Raw genomic sequence first — 14,062 nt, forward strand, 5'->3', positions numbered from 1 at the left:
AAAAAGAGTAGTTATGTTCCTATGTAAAGCCAACATAAACATGAAAAGCACAAAAAAGGGATTTATGAGAGTACTTTTGGATTTACGGCAAATGAGGAGTTACGTTCATCTGGAATACATACTTGTATGTATTTTCGCACACATATAGGTGAGATTATACATGTACTAATGACCCCAAATATACCAAGATTACGGTGACTAAGTGGCTTAATTAAATTCAAGCAGGCACCAAAAGACACCATCAAACTCTCGGAACCATGTCCATACATCAGATCATAGGTGCCTTATAAGCAATTGAATTCATGCTCCTTTGCAGTTATTGAACGTTGTTAGGCTTCAAGGTCAAGTCGACTTGAAGGTCAAGTAAACGTAGTATTGGGATTTTTGGCCCTATGCTAGAGTTTCAGTCTTCAGGACACGTAGGTCTTATTTGAGTTGCTTTAATGTTTAGCATATGGGTTCTGTCCTCTTAGAAGGTCATATCTCTGATAATGGACAATATACTGGAGACAATTTGACGTTACTTGACGAACCAATTCGTGATACAATTGTAAAAAATAATTGCATTTATAATGTTCTGAGCAGTTTAGATCAGCCCGCGCTGTTGGTCAAAAGTTTGCTTACGTCCTAGTTCCACGCCAAGGACAGGGGTTGTTGAAAGAATGTAGATGATTTTCTGATATTAATTCTTTATTTCAGGGGATTTGTGGGGTCCGTTAGTGTTATGTCTTATCATGTCAGCGTAAGTTTACATATAGACCCATTTGCGACTTTGCTAACGTTTGAAGTAATATGATTTGAATATCCCCGAAGACGTAGTTTATTGAACTCAATGTAATCGAACTGAACCAAAGGTCGCACTTGAAACCCATCTATAAATACAAGCTGGTTGTATAAACACATCAGTAGCAGTTTGTTTTATCGACTTAATTTCAAAGACTGAATTATGTTTTACATAAAGTTAATATCTATGATTTTAACTGAAATCTGTGAACACCATATATTTACACACTGCTTATGTTGAAGTCGACTTCCTCAACGTGTCATAAGGTGTTAAAATAATTATTTCACAAGGCTGATATAAATTACATGCTGTAAGCTCTGCGAGTTCACTTGTCTTGGTATTAAATGATTAAGCATAGGGAACTCTAATATTGTAGTCATTTTCCTCAGTCAACATGCCATTAGGACTGGGATGACCTTGTAAAATAACGCCATATCCTGTTAAGAGCGATTCATAACTGCCACACAAACTTAACATGTCATGGGTTTGACCATCTGTTGTTAGCTCTGCATGATTCAACGTGTATTGGGTTAGAAATTCTGAGTCTACATTCAAAGTCTTCCTGCCCTGTGGCTGGGTGGTAGACACGCACTGCTGATGGTCCCTATGCTGGAACAAAACAGCTATCCAGTGCTTCGAGTTTTTCATTGCTGGTCTAACCATGATCTGTTCCTGATTTTAACTACAAAAAGTCTTTGTTGAATCATAACTTCATCATTCAATGATTGTCATTTTTTACATGATGGACCATTTGTTAGAATCTAAGTTTGTGTTGTCAAAATGTATCATCGGTTTACACAGTATTTAAACCCGAAGTTTTTCTGCCTGCAATCTGACGCTTAGCTGTCAGAGACCGTGGCTGGTCTCTGTATGTATATTACACTGGCGGAAAATTTATGTGTAGTGGTAAACAAAATGGGAGGAAGCAAAAAGGTGGGACACCTGTCTTTTTGTATATGTACGATTCATACGTCTGCCAGTTCTGTAAGGTATGATTTTTCGGATTAATTAAATAGGATATCCTTTAGGCTTGTTGCTCTTTATTTCCCAGTGATCCAACCCCGGCATCGAAACCTGTGGATCTGGGTTTCACATAAGTATTGACGTCCGTTGAGCTTTATCTCTATTCCATTCTTTATATAAATATATGTTTTTGAGAAAAGCGAGCTGTCAGTTGTGGCCTGCTAAGTACTTGTGAGATCCAAGAGGTTTGTCGACTAACACTTTCACAGGTAATGTTAACAGTTGGTTTTATGTCAGTCGGTCGTATCAAACGCTTGTAGTTTGTTACAGTTGTCTGTAACATTGATTTCTTCTAGCATCACTAGATCATCGCTGCTGAAACTATACGTGGGTTTTTACTTGAGTAAAGTGGTCTGTTCCTTGGTGATGAATCTCACTTAACTGAAAGATTATTAAAGAGACTAGACGATAGTCATAGGGCTTGACCTGTTGGTCAATAAATGTAGGTGTGGTTGTAACCATTATTCAACAGTATTCAATAGTATGACAGAAAAAGTAGGTTTTTATGGTATTCTCAATTTTCCATCATATCACTATTTGGCAAACACAACTTTACCCCTCCCTACTTATCCTTTTATATTAGTTTTCGAAGCTAAGCTTTTCCATTCATTTGTCAAAGATCTACTAATTCATTCAACGCCATGTTTTTTCCTCTAACTGATACATATTGAAGTCATAATATCTAATGGATCATATTTTGTTAAAATCTTGAGTGCAAAACCAATCACAATACTTTCGTTGGAACGCCACTTATTTCTTTTGATTGTTTTTAGGCTCTTGCATAGTAGCTCAAACTCAGAAAGTTCCGGACATGGCGGACCAGAGTTTGCCCAGGTCTTCATTATTTTCTGGCTGGGTTCAGCAGTTGTGACTTTGAATTCTAAATTACTCGGTGGTGCAGTGTAAGTTGTCATTCTTCATTAGGTTGATTGACTTTTAGATTTTTTAGTTGTTTTTGTATTGTTTACCAAGAAACATAGGAGTTCAGTTTGGAAACTTCAATAGTAAATTATAATAGAATAGTTCTATACGAATTATCTTATTTTATTTGTTTATTTATTTAAACACAAACATTAGTACGACAAGGCACCAAATACATATGCGCCATACCCGGGTGCTCGAACCGAGGCAAGTGGTTTTCTTAGGGGGTCACATCTTGAGCCTTTGACCTACAGGTCTAATCCAAAAGGCAGTGGAGCAACATCAGGAGATTCAGTCCCATAGTAGATGGTGACCAACAATAGGTTCATCTACCTTTTGTCCCCTTCGGATACTGGAGCCCATGTGCACCATTGGTTTGGAGTCAGGGTTTTCCAACTCCCCTAGTTGAACCCTCCGTATCCATCAACCCAGTAGAAGCGTCGGATATTCACTTCGTGTCCTCTCAATTTCGTAAACAACACTCTCTTCTCCAGAAGGTAGTGAGTAGGACTTCCCTGCCAGTGGCTGTCTACGCGTGACCATGTGAGAGCATTTCGAGAAGGAGAGTTGCCTTCCCCCACCCTCGGTCGTACCAGGTTATTAGGGGGATTGAATCAATACAAAGTCGTGCATACTTTTAACTAGTGCATCTCAGTAACCGAGTATGATTTCACTTTGAGTCGTATTTTTGGTAATCAGTGATACTATCAGATTTCTCAAAATGAAACAGATGGTGAAAGTAAAAACCCATAGTCTAACAGCAGGATGTCAAGCTCCGTAACTACTATGTCACTGTTGACTTTTCCTTCGGTTTTTTCATTGAGTAAAGAAGTTCTTTCTTTTCTCCTTTAATCGAAAACTACTCACTTAAGTGGTAGACTGGATTAATCAGTACTTCTTTTTATATTGTTTAATTTTGGAAGTTATGTGGATGGTGACTGACCAATAAACAAACATGATTACCTGTTAAACAAACTAATCTGTTGTTTAATTGAACCATCAGTAATTATCTCGGTGCTGATTACCAATAATCAGAACGTTTTTTAAGTGTTTCATTACTGTCCCTCCCTTAGAAGGTTGTAACTTATCAAAAATATCATTTTTTTCCAAGTAAATGCAAAAACCTTGTTAAAAGATATTTTCTAGGGATAATACGGATTCTAGATAACCTAAACTTTTGTATTAAAAACGTAGCTTCAACTTTACTACTGCCGATGTAGGATGAGTAAAAAATGTACTCAAAGTCTGATGTAATTCATTTTCTGACTAGTACATGAACTTCGTATTTAAAAACAAATATATTCATTAAGATTATCCTATTGTTTTCTTTTAAAAGGTCATTCCTACAAACCGTATGCGTTTTGGGGTATTGTATTTTGCCTCTTGTTATTGGTTTGGTTATATGTCGATTACTGTTGCTTGCAAGTTCTACTTCTGTGTTTGTTTTTATCATACGATTATTCATTGTTATTTCTGGGTTGGTTTATTCATCTTATGCATCCTTTATTTTTGTCCATCCCGCATTGCCAAAAAATCGTGTTGCTCTATCTGTATATCCAATAGTTTTATTTTATGTATTTCTTTCATGGCTTGTAATATCAGTTGCGTAATTTTTCGAGATTATGATCTTCATCTGATTTTGTAATTTTCTAGTATTGTATACTTCTGTTCAGCAACATCTATTGTGATACTACTGATGAGAAAATATTACTCTGTACATTACTATCTGTTACTGATCTTTTAAAACTCTTATTCTTATATAACCTGTCTTTTATAGTGTTTTGTCAACTTATAGACCAATCGCTTGTTAAACCCACTCATCGGGTAATCTCTGTTACATTTGTCTGAATACAAATATTTGTTAGTATTTTCTATCTGCAACAAATAGCATTCCTAAAATTTGGAGTTATTGTTTTCAGTGTTTCATTTAAACCCCAAATCGCATTAGTTGTGGTTGGTTTATTGAGTACTTATTATTATTTCATTAAGACTAAATGTTTGTGTTGTAACGTGTGACTGCAGGTTATGATAAGCAGCGTTTATGTCGATCGATCACAGTAACACGGAAAACACGTATGGACGACCTTGTGCCCTGATTGACCCTGCTTCCCTGTCTAACCCAGCCAGTTGAGTCCAGAACACAAGTCACAGCCTCTGAGTTATGAATCATTTTATTTCAGACATACTCTATTTATATACCAAACAAACAAACCACGTACCATAAAATAGAAAACAACATTTACAAAATATTTAACAAGTGAAATAAACATCGACCAATGGGAAATGTCCATTTAAAGTCCAGGGTCACCGTTAGACTTAACACGATAATTATTGGTATATTATTCTGCATCCATAACAGTTTGTAAATCAATATGGGTCTTTGGACACCAAGATTCTATATTTCCTCTGCAAGTATGTAACTTGTGGGACAGTTTTACTTATGTAATCGAAACCTCTGTCATTAGCCATCAAAGTCTGTTCGTTCAGGTTGCAGCTGAGTTGACGTACACCCAGATCTTACATGGGTAATAATATCATGCCACGGTTAAAAGTGATGACCAAAATTGTGTGTATTTGTCACCCTGAAGTTTCTCTGAAAAAATAATGAGTATTTCATTGAAAGCATTGAAACTAACGGTCCATTTTATTTTAATGTCAACACTTAGGTCTCCATCATGACTGATAATCAGAATATGACATTAATCTCCATCAAACTACTGGTTATTGTATTATTCTGTTATGTAGTTACCCATCTTTTTGAACTCTATGTAATGAGCATCTTTTGGTAATGGCTGCTTGTTCCCTTTATCTCCACGTTAGTTCGGTGGGGCATCTTTGGTTATTCAGATAAGTGACTACTGTTTACTTCGTCACTGTTAGATTTTGATAATATTTTCAACTCATTCATTCCACTTAATTAAAAAGTAGTTGTGATTCTCTCTTAATTAGAAATAACGGGACTCAGTTAATCACTTTATAACTTGCTCTTGAGTAAATGATCACTTTTTAAAAAAAAGTCAGTCAGTCAGTCAGTAACAAAGTAGAACTTCGTACGTATGTACATCAGTTCGAGTTGCCATACCACATTAGCACAGAGATGCAGTTGTCGATTCAAATCCCGTAGTGGTAGAGGTAGTAAAAGTATAAGCAGTAATCGGAAAGATTAGGGTTTGGAGATGTTATTTAAAGAGTATAATCCAGTGAAATAAATTTGGGAAGAGAAAAAAGTATATATATATATAATATAATATTTATATAATTGTTTTGATAATTATCGATGGAAAAACCAAATGAACAGTTAGTGTTTTATGACGACGACCAGTCAGTAAGATATCTCAAAAGATAACTGTTACGAAGTGGTAAACCGGACTCAATTCCTATTCTTTTCGTATCTTGGAACGGATTGTGTTTGAAAATGTATGATGCTCAAATGTTCTACCTTTCTGATGGTAACTTAATACATATTCATGATGTATGTTGTTAAACACTTGACACATAATTTTGGTTAAAAATACGGTATTAAAGTCTATCATTGAAAATGCCTAATCGACGGATAGTCTATGTATACCTTGTCAGATTAAGAAAGATCAAGTAACGGGTGTTAGATACAAGTAAGAAAGAAACTTCGTGGTAATTAATCAATGACGTAGGAGCTTTTTAAGAGTTATGATGTATGAAATCAAGAATCAATCATAAATTCATCCAGTGGAATGTTTATTTAGAGTTTTTGTGTTAGAAATTGGAAATGCTATGAGTTATGATGATTCGAAAGTACCTTAGTCAAGGTAGGAAGTGACGTTTTCGCTCCACTAAAAGTCAGTGTTATATAGAACATTAGCTACCGGTTAGTTGTCTACTTGTGAAGAGACCAACTATGTTAGTTCTCCTTGAATTTATGTATTGGCCTATTCAATAAAACAAGCTCTTGGTAACAATGTGGGCGGAAGTGCTAAATATCTCATAGGATTTTTCCCCGGAGGTTACTTAAACAACGTTCTGTAAACAATAAGAACTACACGTTTATTTGATGATACAAGTACTCAAATAAACATAATGTTTCACTGGATAGATGGATTGTTACTAGCAGTGGAGTCTATGACGCTCACTTCGTTCTACTTAGTACTCGTAAATCGAAAGTACGTACATCCTCTTGTTAATGTTCATACTGGAACTTGAATCTAACACATTTCGCTTTCAACCCCAATGCATTATTTACTTCGTTGCTAACTCCAGATGGCCACTAACTTGTTTAATTGTTTGGGTACTTACTTTCAGGGTTTTGATTTTGCATCTATCGTCATTAGCCATTAAGGTATATTAATAATCTTGTCAGTAATCTTAATTATTTTGGTTCTAGAATAGGCGTCATATTAGATTGCCATCGATTAGAAAAAAACAGCTTAAATTTAGGAATATTTCTAACACAATCAGTGAGTATAATAAGAAAGCTACATCGTACCACGGTGAATTTAACTAATATCAAGTGAAACGCTAGAATTTGTGTAAGCAGAATAAAGGGAATAATTATCTAAGATGTTGATGTCACTTGGAGAGTCTCACTAGAGGTCAAAAACAACATTGATGTCTTGTCATTAATAAATAAGATATGTTTGATAACCTCATCGCTTCATAAATGTTTAAAGAAAATTATAGGAAATGCAGTCAACATCCACTGGTTTTCCTCATTTACCTTATAAAACGTCGGCCACATGATTTCATGCTAATTCCTATTTCTTAAAACATTAAAATTAAAGTAGGTTTTTTAAAGTGGTCAGTTATGGTCAAGTTAGTTGTATACTATTTATACACACGAAACTACGTTAATATTGTGAATGTTGTTTGGTGGTTGGTTGAACTGATAAATAAGATGTTCTGAGAAATCACTTAGAACCTCGTGTATTTTACGTTGTGGTAACTGAGTGTTTACTGTTGAAGGCCACTAACCATCCCACTTAGAGCTTAACTACATCATGTGATGAATACATACTCCAACATATATCATGGTAATTAAGACAGATATTCGAGTTTTGCAATGCATTCACTAAGTGTAAATTTTTACCGAAACAAGAATGTTGATAGATTACTTACTAGTACTCACTATAGTTTCCGGAAAATACAAAAAGTATAATTCAATAAACCAAATATATGAAAATGTGGTATTTAAGATCGATGTGCAAATACGGACCTATTTATTTTCAAATATAAACCCAGTGTTATATTCAACCATTAAGAAAAATTGTTAAGAGAGATGGGTGAGGAGTACACCGAATGACCAATAATTTCACTAAATAACATACTCTCCAACGTTTAACTTCTCTACTGACGATGGTTTGGATCAGCTTGACTTAAAAATGAATGGGCCACTTTTTGCGAAGTGGCTATCTTAGTTACCATTAGAACTGAACCTTACTTAAGTTAGCCTGTTACCCGTCATGGGGCATAGGACATCGACCAGGAATCCTCAACTGACTCTATACTGGGTTTTCCCTTCGAGTTGTTCCTAGGTACTATCCATTCTCTAGATGATTACCTCCAGTTCCCGGCGCCATATGTTCTTCGGTTTACCTTTCTTCTTTTTGCTTTGAGGATTCCAAGTTGGGGCATGCCTTTTGATGCCTAAACTTATTCTAACCGGCTGAATTGATGAATATCTACGAGTAAATAGACTTCATATACGAATGATTAGACATCACCACTGCAGTTACACTCCACAGTGATCATCATGGAAATTTAGAGCTAACCTTTTTGGATTCAAAGTTTACTTTTCTATGGAGTGATCAATTAATTTTGAGATACACTTTTCATCTGGCTAACTTTGATGAAGATAAGATATAAATCTCGCCTTTTCATAACAGTTATTGTTATCTATAACTAGGATGTTTTTGTTTGTAATATAGTAGTATACGCATAAAGAAGACGTTTTCTAACAGATGATAAGTAAATTAGTAGCACAATGAGACATGTTATCTATTCTTCGTAGTACCAAAGGATTCATTATAATGAGATTAGATACTCTTTTAATTATGGCCAATGACCGGATACTGTAATCTCCTAAAATATCGATGGAGAATTGTTGATCTCTCTGGTTGTAAGGTTGAACAGCTGTCAATTACCGTAGTTAAACTGTTCTCTATGTCAATCAAATGGACAATGAAGATAAGGAGAAAGTACTAACTGTCAGGTATATGAAAACGATTCTTAAGGTGATTACTAATTTTATTTTTTAGTTCCTAGTCTTGTCAGTGGATGATTACAGTAGGCGAACATTTTTTTCCAATATATCTTCTCTTCAACATATAACCTACTTATTGTGTTAAGTAATTTCTTAGGAGTTTCTATTATTCATTCATAAACAAATGATCTTGTTTAGGAACAAAAATATTTAATTTTTGGGGATGATGATGACGATAATAATATCACTGCTTCATTTGAATCTTTTTAAGAAAACATACTAGTTTGAATTTTAGTTAAAAATGGAAACTTAAATTTAACGACATGTTTGTTATAACATTTTAATATCTTCGGTTGATTTTATTGGTGAAATGTCTTTTCTTTTGATATTATATAACGTGTATTATCTTTTACTCTTATTTCTAGTTTCAAAATGTTTATTACTGATTTATATTATGATTGAAATTTTCTTTTTTTTCAGTACTTTAGTAATCATTATCACTGGTGTTTGTTATATAAAATTCACAATTTATAACAGATCAATATTAAGTGCTCACACGCGAAACCAGTAGGTTCTGGGTTCGAATCCCGCAGGGATTGATATTGTGGATGCGCACTGTTGAGGAGTCCCACAATAGGACGAAACAGCCGTCCAGTGCTTCCAGGTTTTCCATGGTGGTCTAGCTTCAAATGATTCATGATCTTAACCATTGAGATTAATATTTCTTAAAATAAGTTGTTTCATTAATTGCATAAATGTCATTAATCACTTAACTTCAGTTTGAATCTAACAGAAGTGATTTCTGGCTTTTGCTATTTTGTTGTTTGTCAAAGTTAATATACTATCAAATTTAGTCTACTAATATAATATAATACTTATATAAGTAAGTAACCAATCAAATTAGAGTTAGAAGTTGTATGTATGGTGAATTGAGTATAGATGACCTTCAATTTGTGCAGAATTATGATTGTTTTTATTACATAAAATGCACACATAATAATGTGACTAATAAAAGTATGTAAAAAAGACAATGAGACTGGTAAAAAATAAAATAGATAAGTGAATTTATTTTGTAAAGAATTGAGTTGTTATACAATTTTATTAATTCAGTTCAATTGAAGAATTTCTTATAATTTCTAAATGAGATATTTGGATTATTATTATTATTTCTATAAAGTAAACTATGCCTTTGATATATAATAATATTATGATTAAAGAAAGAATATAATATTACCTATCAAAAAGAATAAATCAATCAATAATATGTCAATTGATAATTTAAAGAAATTTTTACAAAGTTATGATTTTGAAAATTCCGGTGATTTAAACAAAATAGAATGGATAAAATTATGCTCTAATTCAACAATTAATATATCTAGTGAATTATCATTAACATTATTCAATGAACTTGATACAGATAATGATGGATTAATTAAAATATCAGATATATTACAAGAATTAGAAATATGGAAAGCATCGAATCAATCAAATTGTAATTTGAATCATTTTGATAAAATTGATAATAATCAATATGGGAATGAATGTAAAAATGAGGAATTAATATTAGAACAAGGTAATGGTGTTTTTGGTAAACATCAAACAGATCAATTATCAAGAATAATATCCAGATCGAATATAAAAACAAGTAGGAACATTTTTTTAGTGAATTAAATTTTAATGGTTTTTTAACTTCTTTTCCTTTTTTCTTCTTCCTCTTCAAGATCCAGTTATCTTAGAAAGACGTAAAAAAAGATATCCAATAATTCCATCGGAAATAATCATACCAAATGAAGGAAGCGATCAATGGATGCCTAAAAAGGAAATTAATCCAGATGGATCAGAAGTTTTTACAACAACACCTATAGTCAAAACTCCAAGGTATGTAATCCAATATAATTTAATCTGAATATACATATTGACTTTGTAAAATGTAAGTATTTCTAGATTATTCACTGATAGACACTTTATATTTAGTGCTTGACGGTTAACATATAGATTAAATTTCACTTGATTTTACTGTCTTAAGTATGCTTTTTTATGTTTGAACTTGATGTTACAATAGTATATCAACATAAAGTGTAAATACTTGAGAACCTTAAGTTCGATAGATTAAGAAACTTCTGCATGGTGTATTATTCAAAAGAAGCACTACAACATTGACATAGATCTCTTTCAGCTATAACTGCTTACTCTATCTACAAAATCAGATAAGTTGCATGAATGAGACAGTGATTACTTCTCAGAGATAAACAATAATCTTTACTGTCAAATAATTTTTTTTCCGTACAAACATTCTTTTTTTTACGCTAAAGCGATGATTTGGGCGTTAACTTTAAGTTTAACATTTTAAATATTGGTTTCCTGTAATTGTACAAAAAGATATTTAATATATTGGTTCACTGATTTCTGTGTGACTGCTTCTAAACATTTTGTAAAGAAATGGAATACAGCTCTTTCGAAGACAGGTAATAAGGAGAGATCAAAAGATAGATTAATGGTTAATTACGTATAATAATCGCTCTGTTAACAGTCTATTATATTTTAGCAAATTCTTTTCTTATTTGGTTTGTAATTTCTTGAATCTCCCCTTTCTTGATATTAAGGACTAAATTTTGATCAGTCTTTCTTGACATGTGTGTACCCTGAGCGAATCGACTTGATACTGCCTTTAAGTCACAAGTATTTTAAGTCGATGAATAGTGGCTAGCAGTGGAATCCAGGACACGCGTCTCATCTCCTGTTGCGTCAGTTGGTGGCTATCTGGAGTCAGTTGTTCAGTGGATAACGCATTGGCGTTTGAGGCATAAGGTAATGGATTCGATTCTTGGAGATGCATCCAACCGATGGGTCTCAAATAAGATGAAGCTCGTGTTATAGATTCCACTGCTAGCCACTATCTATCTTTCCTTACAGTTCTTTTTCAATCCAATGTACAACACATTCGAAATCAGATTAGATTCCTTGGTGGGAGATATATCAATGAGTGTTAAGTATAACTTGAGTTATTAATAAAACACTTGTAAATATGTGCCTTAGTTTATTGATAATATAGTGATCTATACGTATAAATCTTTTTATCACATAGTATTATTGAGTTTGATGAAACTTTAAGTAAAATTCTAGTCTATAATTTTCAAAATACAATTGACAATATGATGTATATTGTTACAACCCGTATATACCATATCGCAGTTAAAATGATTTTTAAAAAATATACCATCATTATCTTCACTATTTATATAAGAATTCGCATTTTAAAGTCATTTTCTTAATTGTCAAGCTCATATTACCGAATTGTAAGTCTATAGATATTAAATCATAAATAACAATATAATCCAGTCGTTTTTATTAGAAAAAAATTGCAGTTGTAATTATTTTTCACAGTTTACATCACAGATTGATCTTAATTTGACAACCACTAAAAACTAGAAACCATTGGACAACTGTTTCGTCGCAGCATGATACTTCAGTAATGTACATTCCTAATCTAGTTGGCGAAAAAACCTGGTAAACCTGCAGTAAACTCTTAACCTTTAGATAGTTAAGTTGGCATTCAATAATTTACATGTCTAACTTCAATCGGTCTTGAATTTTATTTTAAATTCTTGTCAAAATAAAATAGATGTGGTTTAGTGTTTCAATATTACTTAATTGATCTTCATCTTCATAACTGTAGTATATATATATATATATATATATATATATATATATATATATATATATAAAGGGACATTCAAATAATCAATCATTCGATCAATCAATTAATCAATCATCCAGTTGAATTTCGATTAAATCTCATTAAGAGTGCAATAACAATTTTTGGTGTATGTATGCATGTAAATACATGTAATTAGTTCACCATCTCAACCTAAGTTACTTTTAATTAATTAAACTTATTCATTCTCTATATTTCGGTTTAAATGAATAAATGAATCGTAGATATCCGACAAATACTAATTAGTCCAAAAATAATTCAACTTCAGTGAAAAAAACAACCTAGAAGTGCAGTTACTTTTATTACTACTTACTATGAAGCATTAGCGTTGAAGATAATCTTGAACACGTTTTACTAAGTGTACAGATCAATCTAAGTTTGTTCTGTTGACTTATGATGAAAAGAAAATCAATTTCTGCACATACAGTCGTGGATTCAATCATGTTGTACTTGATATGTTGATTTATCTAAACACCGACTTCATTAATATGACTATTTAAACAAACTCACTAGTATAGAAATATATGTATAGTAGATTTCTGATATATAAGATCATTTTCGGGAACACGGTGAGTGGAAAACTGTTGGATCTTTACCGCGTTAATGGCAATATATTTCCTTAGAATAGAATCTTGATAAACGTTAAACTATTTTTTTGGTTTAAAATAGCTATTTAAACGATGTTATTTTATGATTAAAATCTTCCCTAGAGTAGTACGCTTCATTAAAACCACTGAGTTGATTAAGTACAATATTTGTCAACGATTCATATATGTACATTTCCAGATTGGATAACCGAAAGAATTCAGTGATCCAGGATATATATATATATATATATATATATATATATATATATATATATATATATATATATATATATATATATATAGCATTGAAATATAGAGATATATCACACAGAGGAAGTATTAAACTTTTCTTGGTCGGAATTCTAACATGACTAATCATATTTATCCACCTTACTTTTGACGACAGTAATTTAGCTGAGAATTTTAAATACGATCTTATTGAAAGATGAAGATAAATTATTGACCAAACCAATATTTCTCACTTACCATCTCCATGCTTATAGACAAGGCTTTTAGGCACAATTTTTTATATAAGGTTTGATGAAGTAGACGGAATGAATTATGAATCTATGATTTTATGGTTAAAATCCGAGTATTTAAAACATGAAACCACTACTACATCCTCCGAACTTTCAGTTTACTAATCAAATTTCCTATATGAACTGTTGATATTATTGGCATTACTATTATTCATGGTTTTACAAACTGAAGCGATGTGACACTTGTTAGGTATGCAGAGGAATATGCCAATAATTATCGTGTTAAGTCGAATGGTGTCCTTGAACGTTAAATGGACATTTCCCATTGATCGATGTTTGTTTCACTTGTTAAATATATTGTAAATGTTGTTTTCTATTTTA

The 14,062-nt window shown here is 32.5% G+C and overlaps 2 protein-coding genes across 3 annotated transcripts in view; both read left to right on the top strand.

The window, feature by feature from the left end:
* The first annotated feature begins 322 nt into the window (after positions 1-322).
* On the top strand, positions 323-5,790 carry YIPF6 (Yip1 member 6). Its single transcript, XM_051213242.1, has 7 exons — positions 323-419; positions 452-550; positions 586-664; positions 700-742; positions 2,581-2,709; positions 2,748-2,811; positions 4,065-5,790. Exons 1-6 carry the CDS (start codon positions 393-395, stop codon positions 2,785-2,787), a joined length of 417 nt encoding a protein of 138 aa, XP_051069201.1. The 5' UTR covers positions 323-392; the 3' UTR covers positions 2,788-2,811; positions 4,065-5,790.
* Positions 5,791-9,910: 4,120 nt separating this feature from the next.
* The window catches only part of MS3_00010600 (uncharacterized protein), a gene marked incomplete at its 3' end in the record, with an annotated part of 67,377 nt that continues 63,225 nt past the window's right edge, over positions 9,911-14,062 (top strand). The window contains exons 1-2 of one of the 2 annotated variants that reach the window (XM_051218987.1): positions 9,911-10,545; positions 10,622-10,778. In XM_051218987.1, the coding sequence (XP_051069203.1) occupies positions 10,164-10,545; positions 10,622-10,778 (539 nt within the window). In that variant the 5' untranslated portion in view covers positions 9,911-10,163. The remainder of the gene's footprint in view (positions 10,546-10,621; positions 10,779-14,062) is intronic. The other variant, XM_051218986.1, reaches the window with a different exon arrangement.

This window comes from Schistosoma haematobium, chromosome 3, assembly GCF_000699445.3.
Source record: "Schistosoma haematobium chromosome 3, whole genome shotgun sequence".
Taxonomy (NCBI): Eukaryota; Metazoa; Platyhelminthes; class Trematoda; order Strigeidida; family Schistosomatidae; genus Schistosoma; species Schistosoma haematobium.